Here is a 19,894-nt window from a genome sequence, read left to right as displayed (position 1 = left end):
TGCCTCTGAATCGACACCCAGTCCTACAGAACAAACGACCATTTTGAATTTGGCCTACACACTGGATGTTGCTACTTTGCTTGCCAATTTATCGTTTTTTTCCCCATAGCTCTCACTAGAAAAACGTGATTTGTGCCCTTTATGGAAAGCGGCACACGTTTTACAGATTTAGAACAAGATTTCAGGAAGCTTGTTATCACCGTGTTCCCATCACATCCACTTTAACCATTTACTAACTTTGTTTTGCTATCGGACTGTTTACAATACCCAGCACTGATAAGATGTATGCAAAGGAATGTTAGACTCCGTCCAATTAAATCAGGGCGTTGTTGATCATCCTGCTGAGTTATGAATCAAAAATGACGAGTGCACAACTTGCTGAGATTTTAGAGCACATTTAATGATTTTCATTCAAGAGCAGATTCACATGAATCAGTCTCTGGTCAACACTTCCATGGCACTTCTCTCTTTCAGTCACAAAAAGTCAAGTTTTCCTCTCTCTCATAGAACACAAATACTTGTACAGAGACTGCAGTCTAAACCAGCTGAGGAGATCTTTAGGAGATCTTACACCATCTGCTGTGAAGCACATGCCAACTGGGCAACAGTCACAAAATGACCCAACTAACCAATAACAACATACATAGCAGTTGCATTTAAGACACGTTTTTAGAGTCCTTAGACGAGGACTTAACAATCTCCCTTTGAAACAATCTTCAATTAAAAATCCATTCACATCCAACTGTTCACATGAGCACCAAAGTACTTAATCTTAAAAGAGAAACTGACAGAATAAAAAATAAAAACACTGATCTATTCCACTGGTATGTAACTGCAAGTAAAGGAATGCACATCTCATTAAAAAAATACACAGCATTAAAAATTGAAATAAATTCACAAAGATCACATTTGAAGTGTTAAACTGTTACTATCTTCTTCTTGTCTATACATATGTTAGGTAAGATATATCAATATTATTCCCTTTTGGAATACTAAAAACCTAACAGTCAGAGTTAAGTCGTGAAAGCTGCAACAAACATCCATAGTGGACCTATTTGTCATTGCAGTTTGTTTCCAGATACGGAAACATTAAAAAAAGCACTCGTATGTTTGGGAGGCAGTCACTGTTTTTGCAGTAAAAGTCGACAGTCAATTCTTGGATGAATCAAGCACCATGAGTATGGTGAACTTGTATGGTATACTCACATAGTAAACTATACTTGGTTGTCAATTTCTATTTATTTTAAAGCAAATCCACAGCAGCAAATCTGCTGCCACCGTCCACTTCTCATAGGCAAAACAGAACGGGGACTTGCAAAAGCTAAAGCTACCAAAGCTACCAAAACATGTGTGACGTCCTCTTTGGCACATTCTGTCACTGACAAATTTAAACAGTTCTTAAAATCCTTTTCTTGCTTTTGTTTTTGTGAAAACGCCTTCAGATTGGTACAGGGAAAAACTTCTTAAGAATAAAAGCGTCATACATATGCATTTAGCACTTTATGCTCAGAAAAAAACAAAATATATATATATATATATATATTTATATATACAAGAGTTTAAACACACAAACGCTCCCTAATTGGTTGCAGATAAAAGTGCATCGTCTTTTTACTCTTGTAAAACATTCAATGTAGTGTAGCCAAATAGTTCAGTTCATTCAACATTCAAAAGAGCCATCAATTTGGGTTCTTTTGAAATCTGGGTGGGGGGTGGGGGGAACTTTTATAACACTAAAATACTTCAGCACATTAACTTCCAAGGCAATTTCCCAGAAAGCTTCATTATCGTTTAAAAAGCAACCAGAAGACTTTTAGACAGCGGAGTCAACGGTTTCATTTGGAGTTTACATTGTGTCAAGCACAGAAATAATACAAAAGCTGCTGTGAAAATGGAGCGATCTAGGATCAAAATCTTCAAAGCATTATGCAAAGCATCGCATAAACTTGTGCAAACGTGCTACAAAATAATGTGCTGTATGAGCAATGAAGGCATATACATATGTTTGAATACAACTGGAAGGCATGAAGTAATTATTCATGCTTATTTTGTACAAATGTTTGACGTGCTAAAACAATGCATTTAACTAAGTGTGCTTAGCTTATTTAAATATTTAGCAGCAAATGGTTCTAGACAAGTTTGATCATCTCTAAGTTGCAAGATTCAACTGAGAATATAAACATCAAGATTGCAGAGGGATAATGACCCCTTAGCAATGGAGCAAAAAAGGATCCAAAGGAACAGAAAAGGAAAAGCCTGTCTCGTTTTGACATGAACCCATCTATGTCTGCTTAAAACAAACATCTTACTTCTTTTTATAACTGCATGGCAGTGCAAGCTTGTACTTAATTATCACAGTTAAAACAGCTACAAACTATGAACTTGCAAATGCTAGAAACAGAAAAGCTTTGTTTCAAAGGGCCAAGGCCTTTTGTCTAAGTGCTTTATAGTTTTATCTCTGTGCCTTTTTGATTGTAATTCTGATTTGTCGACGATTTAACAATACATTAGGTAAGCTAAACGGTTTTGCTGTAGTCTTAAGAGTTCCTCTTGAACAACACATTTTAGGCATTGGGCATAAGGGCCAGGTAGCTTACAAAACTGAAATCACCACATACTCTTTCTCCTTTCCAAAGCATAAATGCATGAAACGTTGCATTGTACTGTGAATTTTTTTCCCCATAAATAATGATCAATCCTTTCGAGGCAAAAGGGAGATGATAACTGTCATGGCAACACACCTACCTCACGCCTGAATCATAACAGATGCTTGTGATGTAGGTCAGGGTAAGAAGGTCGCTAGCTGAGAATTTTCAATTCTCTCCGTTTGATCAGAGATAGAAATATTCAAAGATGAGCAATACAGAAACCAAAAAGAACAAATATATATATATATATATATATATATAACTGGCGAAGATGATGGCCTCCCATACATATGGTCATATTGACCAATTTGCAGGCGAAGGAATTGGCTTTACTGTTGCCGGACACCCCACGAAGACTTAGTTGAGAGTGGGTGTAGGTGTGGAGGCTGAAGTGGGCATTGGAGAGGGCGTGGACAGGGTTGTGGCAGGAGCTGTGGTTGTAGTGGAAGAGGAGGTAGCAGCTGAGACAATGGGGTTTGGAGCAGGAGTGTCACTTTGGACACGAGTGTTGTTTGTGGGTGATGCAGTCTTGTTGTAGTTAAGATTGAGGATGTGCTGCTGCAGGTGCCTGATCCAGTCCTCCTGTACCGAGAGAGGGCCGTGAAACTCCATGTCACAGAACCTAAAAAAAAATGAATTACAAATAAAAGATACGGTTCTGAGGGCTTACACATTTGTAAAAAGAAATGTCTAAGCTATTTTAAAAATATCATCAACACACCAAGGCTTCATCTACACTAAGGACATAAATATGATCTTAAATAAACTACATGTACACTAGCTGTTCCAAAACCGAATGAACTGACTACTAGGGCTGGGAATCGATTCTGAGGCCTTGGGAATCAAGAGTCGATTCCAAAGGTTGTAATAGATTCCTTCAAGGAACTCCTCATTTATAACCTTTTTCATTTCAACAAAGCGTATCATTAATTTGCCTCTCGCTTGATAATAGTAAAATCAATCAGTGCTATAGAAATTTATTTTTTATATTACAAATAATCCTTTATCCATGATGAGATTAGGATCCTGCAATCTAAAAAAAAAATAGAAAAAGAATAGAAAACAACAGTGAGGAATCGATTCTTGGAATCAACTCCCATCGATTCCAGAACCAGGAATCGAACAGCCCTACTGACTACCAAGATATTAAGGCATCTTAGGCATCATAGACATGCTCACAACACAAAGATCCCACGAAAAGATAAATACAAAGTTTCAGACCAAAGCTATGTATCTATCTAGATCTATGATTCTGGTTAAGAGTCACTTACTAGTTTCCATTTCAGTTAGCATTCTAGTTATGTAGGCTGTAGATATCCAGGCAGCTCACTAGATTATGAACAAGACTTGATATGCAAGTACAACTCACCGGCACTTGAGCGAGTAAATTTTACCCACAAGTCTAACCAGTGGGATGGAGGGGGGCTTTGGCACAAGGGCAGGAATGGTACTGGAGCGAGGCTTTGGGGGGCAACTCTCTCCCTCCCCCACTTCAGCATGTGACGGGTGTTTAAGTGGCCGTCTCTCAAATCCTTAAGAGAATGAAATCGCAGCTTAGGTACAATTTTGGAAATACATAGGGAAAAATGAAGACGAAGAGATTAAAGTTTTGCTCAGACCTCGTGGCAAACGCACGTTGAGTTCACTATGGGCCACCTGTGCATGTTGAAGAGCGTTATTGGAATGATGGCCGCCAGGCTGTGGAATAAGGCCATGCTGAGTGGAACTTCCACTCCTGCTTTTTGTGTCTGTTCCTCGCGATGACAACCCCCATGAACAACTGTTGGCATCACGTTCAATTGCCCTCTTTTGAGGCAAAGTGAGAGATGCCCATTTGGACACAGCAGGCTTTTGGGAAACAGGAGTTGTAGGGACAGAGTTACAGGATGGTGAGAGAGTGGAACTGCACCTCTGCAAAATAATACAGACATTTTTATTGATATAAAAAGAGCAATCTTTTCATGTTTTCACAGCTAGACACCACAGAATTTCAATTACTGGGGAGTAGTTGCTTTCATACTTTCTTTTGGGTATAGCGGGCTCCTTGGACATAACTTTGCTGCATCTCTGCTGCCTTCTGAGGACGGCTACGTATCCAGGCACTCAGCGTCTCGATAGGCGAACCATTTACACACCACTCTGTCACACCAAACTGTCGTAAATGTGCCCGAGCATGACTGGCCAATGCTTTCCGGTTCTCAAAGTAGAATCCACAGAGTTCACAACTAGCATCTGAAAAGGAAAAACAAAAAGATGAAGCTACCTTGTTTTTTAGACTATTCACAACCCATTTCACGTATTTCGAAGTAAATCAGGACATTCAAAACGGGAAAAAAAATGCTAAACAAGCAAACAATTAACATTTCACAATAACACCAGAAACATCTATATATAAAAAAGCAAATAGGATAATTTTTATTACATATTTTTGCTTATAACCACAAACTTGATTGGCTCTAGTCTTGAAATTCTGAATTGGGGTCTATTATTTATTTGAGAGTCATTCTTGTGCAAACATGGAAGCAACAAAGACATTGAACTACAAATAGTCTTCAAACAATGTTATGAAGAAGAACCAAATAAGGAGTTTTACAAAAATATACCCTTACCCATGTGGCCTATCCCATGCTTCTCCGTTGAGGCTTTACCCCTAAAGGAATAGTCCTGTGGGGGAGGCGAGAAGTTTTTAGATTGGATGAGCAATGTCTTCTCTCCTGGCTGTCCCTCCTCCACCAGCACCTTCTTCTTCAGTGGAGACACTCCAAAAATCTTCCCCACAGGTGAGGTGGGGGACAAGGTCATGCTTCCCAGCCCATGCTTATGAAGGCGCGAACCAGAGTGTAACAGATTAAGAGGTGATTTGCGGGACAGTGCAGAGGTATGATAGCCTGGACTGTTCAATGAAATTCCACCATCCTGTCCTAGTTCCTCCTTTATGCCCAAGGTAACAGATGCAGGGGTTGTGCCCTGTCTCCTCATGACTTCCCACAGTGTGTCAATGGGTGAGCCATTTACAGACCACTCTGTGATACCCATATGCCTCAAGTGTGATCGTGCGTGGCTTGAGAGGCCTTTGCGGTTTTCGAAGAATTCACCACAGAATTCACAGCGAATATCACGGGAAGGTTCCTTCTCCTGAGTCATGACTGTAGGAGGAAAGACCGTAAAATGACAACAGATGATTCAGTCATCCATTAACAAAATTAAACATGATAAAAGTAAACAAACAAACATAGACTACAGGTGTGAAAACCCCCCAAAAAACTTACCCAAATTGACTGGATAAACATTATCTGAAGTAATTAAACTGGAATGTAATGGCTCTGGACTGTAGCCTTTATTTACTCCCATGTCTGATCCTTTCATAGTAACTTCTACAATTTCAGGCTCTGGTTTTGGCTTAACCAGCTCTACTGTTTGGGGGGAACTGGCAGCAGATGTCGAAGGAGACATTTTGCGATAAGTAGTATGGTTGTGGCTTGGTGTTTTGGCAAAGTGGAAAGGTAGGCGCCCAAGAACTTTCACTGGTGGGGAAGAGGACTGGACCGCAGGACGAGGCATTCCTAGGCCCGGAGAAGAACAAGGGGATTTGGGGGACTTCAAAGGCATGATGGACGGTAGGCCTCGACGGACTATAATCTCTTTTAGTGTGTCAATAGGTGAACCATTCACAGACCATTCTGTGATGCCAAGTTGGCGCAGATGGGAGCGAGCATGACTGGAGAGGCCTTTGCGGTTCTCAAAAAGTTCTCCACAGAATTCGCAGCCCACGTCTTTCATTGGCTCTGATAGAAGTGTACAGAACAATCTATCAGACTTAAGTTAATGCGTGTAAATTTCTCATGTAATTAGCAAAGAATAAACAAGGACATGCAAAACACATAAAAGTTGTTACCTATAGGAAAGGACATCACTTCCCCACCACTGAAACGAAGGACCTGCAAAGAGGAGGGTTTCAGCTTCTTTGGGGGTGGGCCCAACATGGTGTGGGTAGAAGATGAGGTAGCTTTGGAGCCAATGGCTGTCTTCAAAGAAGAAGTCGGCATTTTATATAGGACAGGGCTGGAGGGAATATGTCTCTTAGAGGAAGAAGTGGAAGCGGACGGTAAGAGGGAAGTCACGCTGATCTTCTTGGACCTCAGGTCCTCAGGACCGTCAGAGAGAAAAGAATTTGCTTTGTGCTTAAAGTCATCAGTCAAGATGAAACGGTTGAGTAAGTCAATGGGGGAGCCCTTGGATTCTGAATACTCAATCCCAAAATGGCGCAAATGTGCACGGGCATGACTTGAAAGGCCTTTTCTTGTTTCAAACCATGCACCACACAACTGGCAAATAATATCTTTAGAGTCCATGTCCATTGCTAGAAAAGAAAGTGAGAGGAACAGAAAAGTTGAAGAAATTTTATGGACATATAGACAATAAATTTGCAAGAAGGATCATTTGATGACCCCAACACTATAAAAACTAATCGCAAACAATTTTGTTGAAATTCTTAATTAGTATTTAGTATATTAAATGCTTTCTTACTAAGGTTCAAAGGGGCATCAGTCTCTTGCGGTGCCCAGAATGGTTTGGTTGGACTGGAGAGGTTTGTAGACTGTTTCTTTCCTAAGGCCTTATGCTCCTGGGATCGCAGTGGGGAAGACACGGGTAGTAAGGAAGAGATGGGAGCCTTTCTCAGCACTGGGGAAGGGGATCGAGACTTTACAAATGGAGAGGAAGGCAGAGAGCCAGCTGCAGATGGAGTAGTTGGGGAAGAGGAAACTTTAATAGCGGAACCAGCTACAGAAAACGGGACAGGGGGCTTTGTGTCCAGCAGTCGTTCTTCAGTTTCAACATCTTTTGTGGGGCTAGGTATAGGAACAATAGGGGCATGGTGCTGGGGCTTCTTAGATGATTCCATAGTAGGGCAGGTGCCAGTGAAGCATGCATCAATTGAACGTTCCTTAGTGATTTTGTGTAGGAGATCAATGGGTGCTCCACTGTTCTCCGACATGCCAACGCCCAGCTGCCGTAGGTGAGAGCGGGCATGGCTAGACAAACCACGACGTGTCTCAAATGTAGCACCACAAAACTCACATTTCAACAAGTTGGAGCCTGGAAAACAGAGAAATGTTGATACAAGGCCTATATACACTTATTCACTTCATGAATTTTGATAGATGGGATTGCTAACCAATTGGGTATGTATGGCTTGAACAACAGGATGCATTTACTCTTGGAATGCGTTTCATCTTGTATGCATGTCAAACCACATCCTGAGGTGATCAGATTGTTAGCCTTCTCAATTGAGTATTGGAGGGTATTAACATTTGGTCTTTTCAAGATTGCACAGTTAATCAAAAAGCAGTGTAAATAGTAATTTACTGACTCTCCACTGTGGAAATAAAAACTAATTTTGATTAGTTGATAAATGTCACGTAAAAAGACAGGAAAATCAAGGTGGCAGACAAGGCCAATAAGGCCAAATGTATATGATGTTTCATCACATCAGCTCAATAATCCATGTAGATGCAATTAAAACTAGCGGCATCAGGTGGATTTAAAGGAATACTTAATCTAAAAATAAAAATTCATGTCCACAATAACTCACTATCAAGTCATTCCAAACCTGTATGAATTTATTTTTCTGTGGAACAAAAAGGGTGAATTTTTAAAGAATGTAATATATTCTTCAAAAATTTTACATTTGGATTTTTGGGTGAGCCATTCCTTTAAAAGCAGATTAAAAGAGTTGAGATAAAATGAAATTCAAATTACCCATAGAATCGGTCTCTTTACATTCAGGGCTCTGTTCCTCTAGAGTAAGCAGGGTCTTTTCTTCTGGACTTGGGGCCAACTTATCCGTAAGGGGCATTTGGGCCTCCTCTTCTTCATCTTCCTCTTCCTCATCCTCTGCCTCCTCCCCACCTGAATATGCACAGACAGAGACAGGATTTTTAAATTAGCTAAATAGTCAAAGCCTTTCAGGGACAACCACAAAGGTCTGAAATTAATGTTTCCCTAAAACTATAAGTTACAAGCTTTCCCTTCACCATATGCACATAATAAATAATAAAATAAAATAATTCCTTGTTAATTCATGCTTAATTGACTATGTGATTTTGAGAGTTTTGCTAAAAGACTCCTGGTAAATATTTTTTTCATTATGGGGACAGAAACGTACAGGGCAATAACAAAATACATTGTATTGTTTGATGTAAATTTCATCAAAAGATAAAATAAGTAATTTCAATTAATTAATATAGCCCTTAAAATTCCCATCAATTTATTGCTTGAACTTTGAGATTATAGTACACCATTTCCGATCGTATTTCATAACATTAGTCTTTCACTTCTTTTGGCAAAAGTTTAACATATTCATCTGTGTCTGAACACTTTTTTCTAACTCATTTTATTTTTTTCTGACAACTGAAGCATCATGTTCCACAGAGAAAATGTTAGATGAGCATAGCCCACCCCACTCAGCACCCTGCTAAATCTGGCCTTTCACAGTAGATTGCAATTTGAGGCAGCATTAAACTTACTGTAGTTATTGACTTAGTGTTTTTAAAAAGGACAAACTTTGGAGATGAAACCATAGGTACAGCTAAAAGCAATAGTCTTGACCTTAAAAAGCCACACGGTTATAGGCTACTATTCTAGTTTAACTACATTTTCAGACAACTAGATTATAAAACAACAGGATTATCTGACTTGCTCAAGTCTAACAATTAGATGAACACAACCTATATTTGATTCATCCCAGAGGTAAATTCAGCAGGCCTACAACATTCGTGGCACACAGTGTTTTTCTTTTGAAGCTCCTGCTGGTCTTGCTCTTCTCAGCATTTTCAATATAATAAGCTGTGAACGCGTTCCTGCGGTGGGCGTTTCTGTTCTGTCATTTGATCTGTCCTAGACACAATTCTAGCAACATCAGCCCTTTTTGTCCTCAGACTGAACATGAAAATTCATTGTAATACATCGCATGAAATAACCAGACAAATAGACAAAAGACATTAAATGTAGTAAGTTAAAGATTAAAGCCAACCCTTAAATAACTTATTCAGGACAACATAAAAGAACACAAGCAGCGTTGTCATTATTCTGTTCTAAAACGTTTTTCTGAAAGTGCGCGGAAAAAGAAAAAAGAATCAAGAAATTAAGCGTTGGCGCGCTCCATTTCAACATTAAAAAAGCACCTTAAGTAAAATGGCGAAGATTCAGCCTAATTTCGGTAATCATAACACACATATACACTGAAAAAATAAGCCGTCATTTTGACAAGACATCAAAACCAGCGTTTATTAAGTACCTGAGCGCATAATGTCACATATCTTCACTTTTCAGATAGAAAAGTGACAGACAGTAGGGCAATCAGTGGCTTTCGTACGAACACTCTGTCCATTTCAGGCATCAGTAATTTAAAATGCACATCGGGTATGACAGGAGCTTGTCTTAAATGTTAACACGATTGCATGCCATGCAAGCTTGAAAAGTGGCTAAGCTCCGATCATATGCATCTTTCATGCATCCCCATGCACTGTGCGGAAGTGCATGCACTCACCATTCAGCGGCTGCAGCGCATCGGACTTATTACAGCACCTACAGTCAGACAATTTTTCCGCTATTGTTTGTGTCTGCGGGGAGGTGGAAGCAGCCATTTTGCCCCGCACACATGCACTAACGCACCAAGGCGTGACGAACCGAATAAAGGCGGAGACTAGGATAACTATTAAATACCAGACAGACATCAATTACATTCACTAAGGTTGCATTAAGAAATTATCAAGTGTTCTGCACCATACAAAATCTTTAGAACTGCTTTTATAACTGCCCCTGACAGCATCACAAATAATCACAAGGCATCCACAAGCTTTAGAGGTTTCTCTTTAGTAGGCTAGTAACATTTTGGACTTCTGGCTACAAAGCAGACGAGGTAAAGGGCAGGCTATTTATGTAAAAGAAAAGTAACTTATGAGCAAGTAATGTGAGAACATTAGAATGTCACATCAACCTCGGAAAAGACATGTAAACACTAGCCTACATTTAAAATAGTGTGAGATTTTGTATTTTTGCTAATGCAATACAAACTTTTTTATTAAAAATGATATTATGATGACTACAACAATTACAATTTCAGTGTTATTAAATGATCTTACTATTTTGTATGTGTCCATCCTTTTGCTTACAGCATGCAATTGAACTAGTATGACTCCACAAGCGAACCCTCCTTGTTATGCAGCAATGACGTTACAATGTTTCAAAAAGCATCTTGTGATTTAATAGTTCTAAGCAAGAACATCTGTCCTTGTTGTACAAATAAGTACAACAAATAAGTTAAATTTATTGTCAATATATATTTTGTCAGACTTTATTTTTCTTTGTGCATCATTATTTTCTAACAGACATTTTTGCATTGATTTAAAGAACTTAGTAATAACTATGTAATGACCGTGGCTCAATCTTTTTAAGTTCTTTGAGAAATCAAGAAGTAAATCCCATTCACTTACCCTCTGGTTCACTGAAATTGTGCTTTTCTTTCCAGTGCTGTTTTGGAGAGTGAGAAGAAAGAGTGGCAAGATCTGCAGTCATGTTCTCCTCATCTTTCATATCTTTCCTGCTCTCTTGCTCTTCATCAGAGTTTTCCTCTTGATTTGACTGGAGAGTATGTGTGGGAGCAGTGGATAGAACAAGATCTGGATGCTTGGCAAAAAGCTCTCTGAGAATATTAATGGGAGAAACCGTGACTTCCCAATTGGTGATGCCAAAGTCTCTGAGATGGGCTCGGGCATGACTGGAGAGACCAGCCCTGGTGTCAAAGCCGGCACTGCAGAACTCGCATCTCATAACGCTGAAGGTTGACGGGTCAAAGTTGGCGACTAGAGGTGGCAATGGAAAGTATTACATCAAAAAAGTTACACAAGCCTTTGGTTCTGTATCGTAGATGTGGAAAATACATTTTTATGAGACATCAAGTTCACAGACATTAACAATAGTAGGCAAAAAACCTCTGCATTTACAATTAGAAGTATCCTAACCTTTTTTCTTCTTTTTCTGGTAGGAGAATTTCTTCTCAATGGCATTAACCTCCTCTGGGGAGATGAAGTGCCTAACGTTGTAACTGACACCCACTCTGTTCAAGTGACCCCTAATGTGATTGGCTAGTCCGATGCCATTATGGAATCGATCTGGGCAATAAGGGCATTTTCTTTCCACACTCTTGAACAACCCCTCTCTATCATCATCTTCATCATCTTCCTCAGTTAATGCACCAATAAGACGATTTACAACATCTTCATCATCTTCATCTTCTTCATCCTCATTATCATCATCATCACCATCCTCTAGTTTTGCAGCAACAAGTGTGTCTTCTTTGCTCCTCCTGTGACTATCAGATTTGTCTTTTTTGAGTTTGGGTTCCTCCTCCTGTGCTTCAAGCTTTTTACTGCTCTTCTTTGGTGAAGAGGAGCAGGCTTTGAGATCCAGAGCACTGGCAGGTGGCTCACTCCCTGAGGTTAAAGAGTGGTAAAGAGTGTTTAGAAGTTATGAAAAAAATAACAAACAAACAAAGATGATTATTGCGCAACGAAATTTTGCGCTTCCAGTTTGTGGGATGCAATGAGAATGATGGCAAGCTGAGTTAAAGATAAAAGTTGATCTAAATGGAAATTCTGTTTTCTTTTACTCACCCTTATGTTGTCTGAAACACAAATGACTTCTTATGAAACATGAAACAAGATATTTTGAAGAATGTTCATGCTTATCTTTTCTATACAACAAAAGCATTGGGGTCAGGGGCTCCAAAAAAGGAAAAAGTATTGTGAATGTCCATATGAGGCCTCGTTTACACTGCAGGTCTTGATGCCCAATTCTAATTTGTTGCATATTCGTTTTTTTTTTGACCGTCCGTTTACACGTTCTTTCAATTGTGACCCATATCCGATTCATGTGTTTACACTTGCCATTCTATCTGAAACATTGCGCATGCCTAAAGGGGGTTCTTGCACAGATTGACGAACACGAAATATGCTTGATGCTAGCTCTGCGCTATATGCAAAGTTTGCCAAACATTACCATGATTTTTAATAAAAGGGCCATCATTGCAGCCAGCGCATACGATTCAGTAATTGTATGCTAGAGAGATCTCGGGACTGGTGTGAGCATACAACACGATCTCATGAAAGTGAGTATCTATACCACTAATTAATTTCTCGCACCATTTATACGCCAAAAATAGTTTTTGCATGCATGATACGCACTGTAAACCTCTTGGGTAGGATTAGTGTGGAGTGCGTGTGTATTACACGCCATAAAGTGCATATTATTGAAATTACCATTGCTTATTGAAAGCGCTATATAAATGCCTCATTCATCATATGCACGCGAAAACGACGTATAATATGCACGCAAAACATTTTTTGCCGTAAATGCCACGATAAATAAAATTTGTGCTATAGATACGCACTTTCATGAGATCGTGGCGGGCTTTAAAGAGAAGCAGTGGGTCTGAAATTTTAGGATGAGCAGGCCAACCTTTGATATGTTGTATCAACGTGTGTCCACACTCCTCTACGACACCATCCCTCCCTTTGCAGATGCGTCGGAATTGCTCTCATCATTAAACGCAGAGACGTAGCCTAATGCCTCAGAAAATCCGATCTGCCTTTTTACATGACAGTCACATTGGCACATATCTGATTTATATCTGATTTATTTCCACATATGAACGAGGCCTGAAACCAATCTCGAAGTATCCGAATACATGGGTTTTTTTTTCCTGTTTACACGGTCTTAGAACATATCTGATTTGTGTCACATATGAGCAAAAAATCGGAACTGGGTCACATTCACTGACAGTGTAAACAAGGCCTAAATGTCTCCTTTTGTGTTCGAAAGAGGAAAGAAAGTCATATGGGTTTGGAATAACAATATGGAAAGTAAATGATGACAGAATTCTCATTTTTGGCTTGACTACTCTGCAACCATTTAGAATCTCTGTGGCTCGGCTCATCATTTAGCCATCACCCTGGTGTATGAGAAGGGAGTTTGGAGGTCAGAGCTGAGAGACTCTATGAGGACGAGGGGTAACTTGTTTCTTAGCTGGGCTTGCTGGCCCTCAAGCAATCCCATCCTCTCTGCTGCTCCTTAGAGGCTGGCTGAGAAGCTGCTCTTCAGGTCCAAGCCCAGGATGAAACCTGGGATTTCCCCAAAAGTTTATGGCCAAGCAACTATGTGCTTTTAGAATTTCAAGACTTGGCATTTGCCTCCCATCATTATATTGGTCCTTGCTGACTATGGCCACTGACTGGATTAACTGTTCCTCTCCTACAGTAAAAATTGAAGGAAGAAAGTCACTATACCACCAACAGTGGCTATTAGTGAGCATCGGCCAATGGAACGGGAAGTTAAATCTCACAACTATAATAACTGACCAATGGAATGGGGAGATTTAATCCTTTAACCAGTTGCCAATCGAAGACGATGTTGTGACTGCAAATTCTAATTTTTCTGTTGTGGTGGTTATTGACAGTATTATTTAATGTGACAATGTTATAAGTGGATGGCGAGAATTGTATGGAAAATAAAAACAAGACCTTTCTAAAAAATGTATTAATAACTTAATAATAAATATACCATTAGTTTACGATATTTTGCATCCTCTCTTGTTCCCTACGTAAGTATTGAATTGACAAGTATAGTTTCCTTTACACAAATGGGGTTGACAATGCTAAGTGTTAACATTTACTGACTACATTTATGAAGACGTATACATAAACACCTTATCCAAAGCAACTTGCAGGTCATTCAAGTTTTGCCCTGCCGCATGTCTGTTTACTGGGAACTGAGGCCTTGCCATTGCTATGACCTTACCAGTTTAGTTACACAGCAAAGCATTAACTGGTCTTGGTGCTATAACTTGTTATTGACTTACCCGTTTTAGAGTCTTGTTTTGAATCATGCACTGGTTCTGGTGTTGGAATGCCAACTTTCTGGCCCTTATCTGCAATCTGGTTTGAGATTTGGATTTGCTTTGTTACACCGGTAGTCAGAGTTGACTTACGATCAAGTCTTGTACTTGCTCTTGTGCGCCCCAGTTTCTTCTTTGCAGCCCTGACTGAGCGCTTTTTTCCTATGCCCTTGAATGCCACATCCTTACGCCGCGAAACACCCCTTGGATTTGGAGGAGGAGACATTAGGTGCTGAGGTTGTAGAACATTCTCTTCCATAGAATTAGCCAGAGATGTCTCTCCTATTTGTCTTGATTCCTCCGCATGGTCTGTATTTGGGTGCAGGGTTGCTTTATCAGGTTGGTCTGTGGCTTCTCCTGGGGTTGCAGAAGCACTTTGACAAGACAATGAACTTGAGTCCATCTGTGAAGGGGCAATGTCGGGCTGTGTTTCTTTAAGTTTTTTGGATGCTCGGATGGGGTACCTCTTATTGAGAGGTGAAGTGATAAAAGTTGGTGTAACATCTGCAGAGGGCTGGACCTGTCCTTTCTTGCAGGATTTCTGCTGGAAGCGGGGTGAAGTTCGATAAACCCCAGCCCTTTTTCGGGTGGTGTGCGTCTTTGCGTGCTCGGAAAGCTCTTGAGGCACATCACAGCTAAAGTTGCACTCAAGACACACAAACTGGCCACAGTTGACCTTTGTTAACTCTTGGATGACTGGCTCCGATGCATTACTGCAACTGCCTTGCACTGCCACCTGCTTTTCCCCCTCATTTAATTTTCCAATTTCTTCAAGGATTTTCTGCCGTGATTCCTCATGGCATCGGTGATGATCTAGCAGCAGTACCTTGTCTACAAACTCCTGACCACACTCTATGCATTCAAAAGCATTCTTATTAAGATGTCCGCTCCAAGCTTCTTTCTCTCCACATTGCCATTTCTTCCCAGGTCTACCGACCTGGCCATGCTCTAGCATGTGTTCACGTAGATGGGCACGTTTCTTGAAGTAAATGCTACATTCTACACATGTGAAAATCTCTTGTGAGAGGTCTCCATCCAGTTGGTGGTCTACTGCTGAGTTCTGCCTACCCCGTACCTTATCGGTTTTTTCCTCTTTAAAATCGAACATCCCTACCCCATCCTTTGCGGTTTTCCTACACTGCTTTGCTCCAGAGGGTTTTCCCCTGGTCCTTCTGCCGGCTCCAGTTGTGCGTTGCCAGGTGCCTAAACCAGAGAAAGGCCTCAGTATGACCCTCTTTTTCCTTCTGCGCTGGATGAAGGTGCAGTGCGCCCAAGGTCCAGGTGGTGGACTCTCTGGCTCAGAGTCTGCTGGGAAGGTGTATACATCTGCCTCTTTGGGGATCTTCTCTTCCTGCCCTCTACAATTAAGGACTTTCTGCTTATCTTTATCTTCTTTTTGGCACCCTTCTTTTGGTGTATTATCTGGTAGATGGCTCACTTTGTCTTTTTCCACTGCAAGTAAATAGGGAAAGGTTTTATTGACTTCAGTATTTTTTTTATTTCACATCGTGGTATTGACATGAATTCAAACATGCTTTGAGGTACAGTACTTTTCATTTTTTTACGTTTTGCTGCACGCTTCGGTAGGCTGGAGTCTGTTGTTGGCTCCCTGTATGTAACATCTCCTTGATTCTCCACCTCTAGGGGGGCAAGTGGGTTTTCATCAAGAAATAAGTGCTTGGTTTCCACAGGTTCTTGGCACGGATCAATGTCAAAGCTGCAAGTATAAATGTTAAGACTGATGAATAGGTTTCAGCTCTATATTTATCTCCATGAAACCCCTCAATATTTAAAATCCTCATATATGCACCTTTCTATAAACAGGGGTGCACATAACTGGTGCGCAGGTCACCATGCGTGGAAAAAATAAACAATGTGCAGCAGACAACGTGGAAGGAAGCGTTTTTGAGTGCCAACATTTTGGGTACTGAGACACGTTTACTTACTGGAGTAGGATTTTTGTCCATCTCTGGTAAGATAGCAATATGATAAGTGTGTTCATTAATTATTAGTTATTAATAGGTGTGCAACGCATGTGATTTGCAGATTAACTGCTAAGTTTAACCATCATAGAGTGAAAGTTTATAATTTGGACATGTTTTGTCTTGCCAATTTACACATTAAACCGATTTTAAAAGTGAAAGAAGAGGAGAAAATTGTGCGCATCTGCGCAAAACTTATCTGTGCGCAAAGTCGCACGGAGAGAAAGAAAGAGGCACGTTTCAGACAAGCCTCAAACTCGCGATTACTCGCGCTTGAACGGACACATACACACAAAATTATTATACGTGTCTCGGCAAGTTTTCTCTTGGTTATGTCATAAGTGAACAGTTGAGAAAGAAACCAGATGTGTGTCAGTATATTCGATCTGTGCATTCAGTCTTTGGATTAGATTGGCAGTCTAATAATCCTGCTGTTGTCTGTGTCATTAATTTCAATATAAAATAACAATTACAGCTTGAACCTATATTTAATTTCTACAGTGAACAAATAGTGTTAAAGTGAGGAGAGCAGTCAGAAAGAAAATGATGACGACAGCTTGTTGGATAAGTTTGCCGCACAAAGTGTGAGTACCAAGCAGAATCTCCAGGTGCTCCCTTGAGAACCAGACCAAAAAATGTTATTTGCACCCCTGTCTATAAACCTGTGTTTCCATATAATTATCTGCATCTCACCTGTCTTGTTGTAGTACAGAGGTGGGACTCCCTGGGCTGTGAGCAGCCAGACCATGAGGGTTAGAAAAGTGCTGAAGTTCTTCCTCTGACATAAACCATTGGAATCCACACAGGAACACAAACAATATACACATGACTTTACAGAAAGCAGTAGACGCACAGTTACAGCATGTAGACAAACAAAACTATTAACACTTTCCACGGAGAGACAAGTTTCACAGTAAAAACACAGAATAGTTCAGCGTGGATGTAGCTGAATGATTGCAAATTCTCATTTCAAGACTTTTTGAGTAGTTTATGATTTAGATAGGCAGATACCCATGTATTTTTCACTGACATGAAAGTAAGAATGTTACCATCCAAGGTTTCTTTCTCCGAGTCCGAGTCCCATGTGAGAGATGAGGGAAAGCCTGAAGAGCGTGGACTTCTCTGTACTTTAACACAATGTTCCAGTGTGGGGAAAAAGCAGTTTGGACCTTCTGAATCTCCATTTCCATCACCCTTCTCCACATCATCACAATGCAATAACCCCCCCTGTGAGTTCAGAGGGTTGAAACAAGTCCAACATTACATAGTTCTGTTTAGGAGAGAAATAAAATGTTGCAAGATTCTCACACGTGTACGCTAATTGTTAAAAGAGGAATCAGAAATGTATACAATAACAGTGCGACGATAATTATGATTAAAAGGCATCTAACTGTATTTAAAGAATCACTCCCATTTAATGTTTTACATTCATATTGTAACAGTTAATTGTTGTTGTTTTTTTCCATTGGAAATGGGAATAAATTAATGCAAAAAGAAAAAACATTAAAAATATCCATTGTCTAGGGCCTTGGCTATACCAGGAAGGTGCAGTTGAGTAAGGATGTTGATGTTGAAGGCAGTAGCCCTTGGTTGGACATCAGATCTTGGGGGTCCCCGGTCGAGAGATCATCCTCAGGATCCATGATCCTCTGGTGCACAGGCTTGTGCGCAAATACAATCCACCTCTCCTGTCCTACATTATGAAGAGCAATTCCATTTCTGGACAAACACAAACACAACTAAGATGCAATCTAAGATTGACCACCTGAAAGCAATAGATATGGACTATCTCATCATTTTATGGACAATTTAAAGAAAATCTACAAATAAACATTTGCAAGATGTTTACAAATTCCAGAGGTTAATGTGGGGATGAATTACACACTGCTCTGTGCTATTCAGTCTCTGAAAGAGTGCATTTGAATAGCCTAACTAAATCTGTGTTGAATTCATGAGGAGTATCACTCTGTCTGACCTATTTTATCATGCCTCATTTCCTACGTTGATAATATCAGAGGAGGCCGTTTTTACTGGAGAAAAAAATAGGCTAGTACCGGCTCCCGAAAATATGGTGCTCGTCTATATAGTTCACATGCGTTTATAACTTGCGATATTAATACTGGACCATCTGCATACGCGGTCCTTCCCCAGCAGCACAATCTGAGACTGTTAAACATTTCCTAGGATGTGTACGGTGAGGATGAAATTGTGCAACACTCACGGAAAGCGGCCTGTCTTTGGAATGCTCTGCGTCCAATCACATCGCTTTCACCATGTCCTATTTGGATTCAAGTGATATGAACGCACGGGCGCTTATCGCATGTGTGCGTTGCGCTGTATGCGTCCCGGAGCGTCGCAGCCTTCCCTCAGGATCACCGGGAAAAGCATTTAGGTTTAGCAAACGGTGAAGACCGCCTTTGCACTCTAAACACCGGACTCCATGTTGTTAGTTTCGGAGGGATGGTGACGTTGGTGGGGAGGGGAAAGGAGTTTATGTATCAACCACGGTGTAACTCTTTCACAGCAGGTTGAGATATGAACAAGACTTGCTTGATCGGTTCGGTAGCAACGGTGCATATCTGACTAATTTCAGGACATGTATTAGTATTTGAATGACATTATTGTAAACGACACTAATTTTAAGTACAAAATAATGTAAAATGCTACAGTTAAAAACTGTAAAATAATCGAGTCAGCTTAAAATACACATAAAATAGAAAATATTGCAACGTTTTTAAGGACATTTATTTATATAATATATAAATACTATAATGTATTAAGTAATTACATAAAAAATATATTTTATAATAGTATAATAGATCTGTCTATCCATCTATCTATCTATCTATCTATCTATCTATCTATCTATCTATCCATCTATCTATATATCTATCTATCCATCTATCAATCTATCTATCTATCTATCTATCTATCTATCTATCTATCTATCTATCTATCTATCTATCTATCTATCTATCTATCTATCTATCTATCTATCTCAGTCATATATTGTACAATTCCCATACCTTACAAATAGGCTACATCAGTCTAACTACCACAGTTAGATAATTTTAGCTAGAAAATACCTAAAATAATTAAAATAAGTCAAATTAAGTTGTGTTCAAGGGGTATTGATTAAAAAAACCCTTGTTTTAATTTTAACCACAGCACAGACATATTATCATAGGTTTACTAATTTTATTATATTTTAACAATGTAAAAATAGGGTGGTTATGTTTCTGATCAAAGTAATATAGCCTATACTTAAACATTACTTTTTTAAAGGAGCTTTAGACCAAAAGTATTTTTTT

At 39.8% G+C, this 19,894-nt stretch overlaps 1 protein-coding gene across 1 annotated transcript; it reads right to left on the bottom strand.

Annotated features, from left to right (window-relative positions):
• Window positions 1-379: 379 nt before the first annotated feature.
• On the bottom strand, window positions 380-19,051 carry wizb (WIZ zinc finger b). Its single transcript, XM_077213623.1, has 17 exons — window positions 18,805-19,051; window positions 18,122-18,302; window positions 17,633-17,810; window positions 17,277-17,361; window positions 16,152-16,318; window positions 14,566-16,053; window positions 11,672-12,142; window positions 11,144-11,512; window positions 8,409-8,558; window positions 7,176-7,745; window positions 6,544-7,008; window positions 5,918-6,433; window positions 5,258-5,794; window positions 4,669-4,880; window positions 4,268-4,559; window positions 4,018-4,180; window positions 380-3,270 (listed from the first exon to the last, which is right to left on the bottom strand). The coding sequence occupies exons 2-17, from the start codon at window positions 18,224-18,226 to the stop codon at window positions 3,006-3,008; spliced, it is 6,033 nt and encodes a 2,010-aa protein (XP_077069738.1). The 5' UTR covers window positions 18,227-18,302; window positions 18,805-19,051; the 3' UTR covers window positions 380-3,005.
• Between the last annotated feature and the right edge of the window lie 843 nt (window positions 19,052-19,894).

This window comes from Siphateles boraxobius, unplaced genomic scaffold (assembly GCF_051911475.1).
Source record: "Siphateles boraxobius isolate OS27281-9 unplaced genomic scaffold, OSU_SipBor_1 66, whole genome shotgun sequence".
NCBI classification, from domain to species: Eukaryota; Metazoa; Chordata; class Actinopteri; order Cypriniformes; family Leuciscidae; genus Siphateles; species Siphateles boraxobius.
This window is presented reverse-complemented; position numbering and strand designations above follow the sequence as displayed.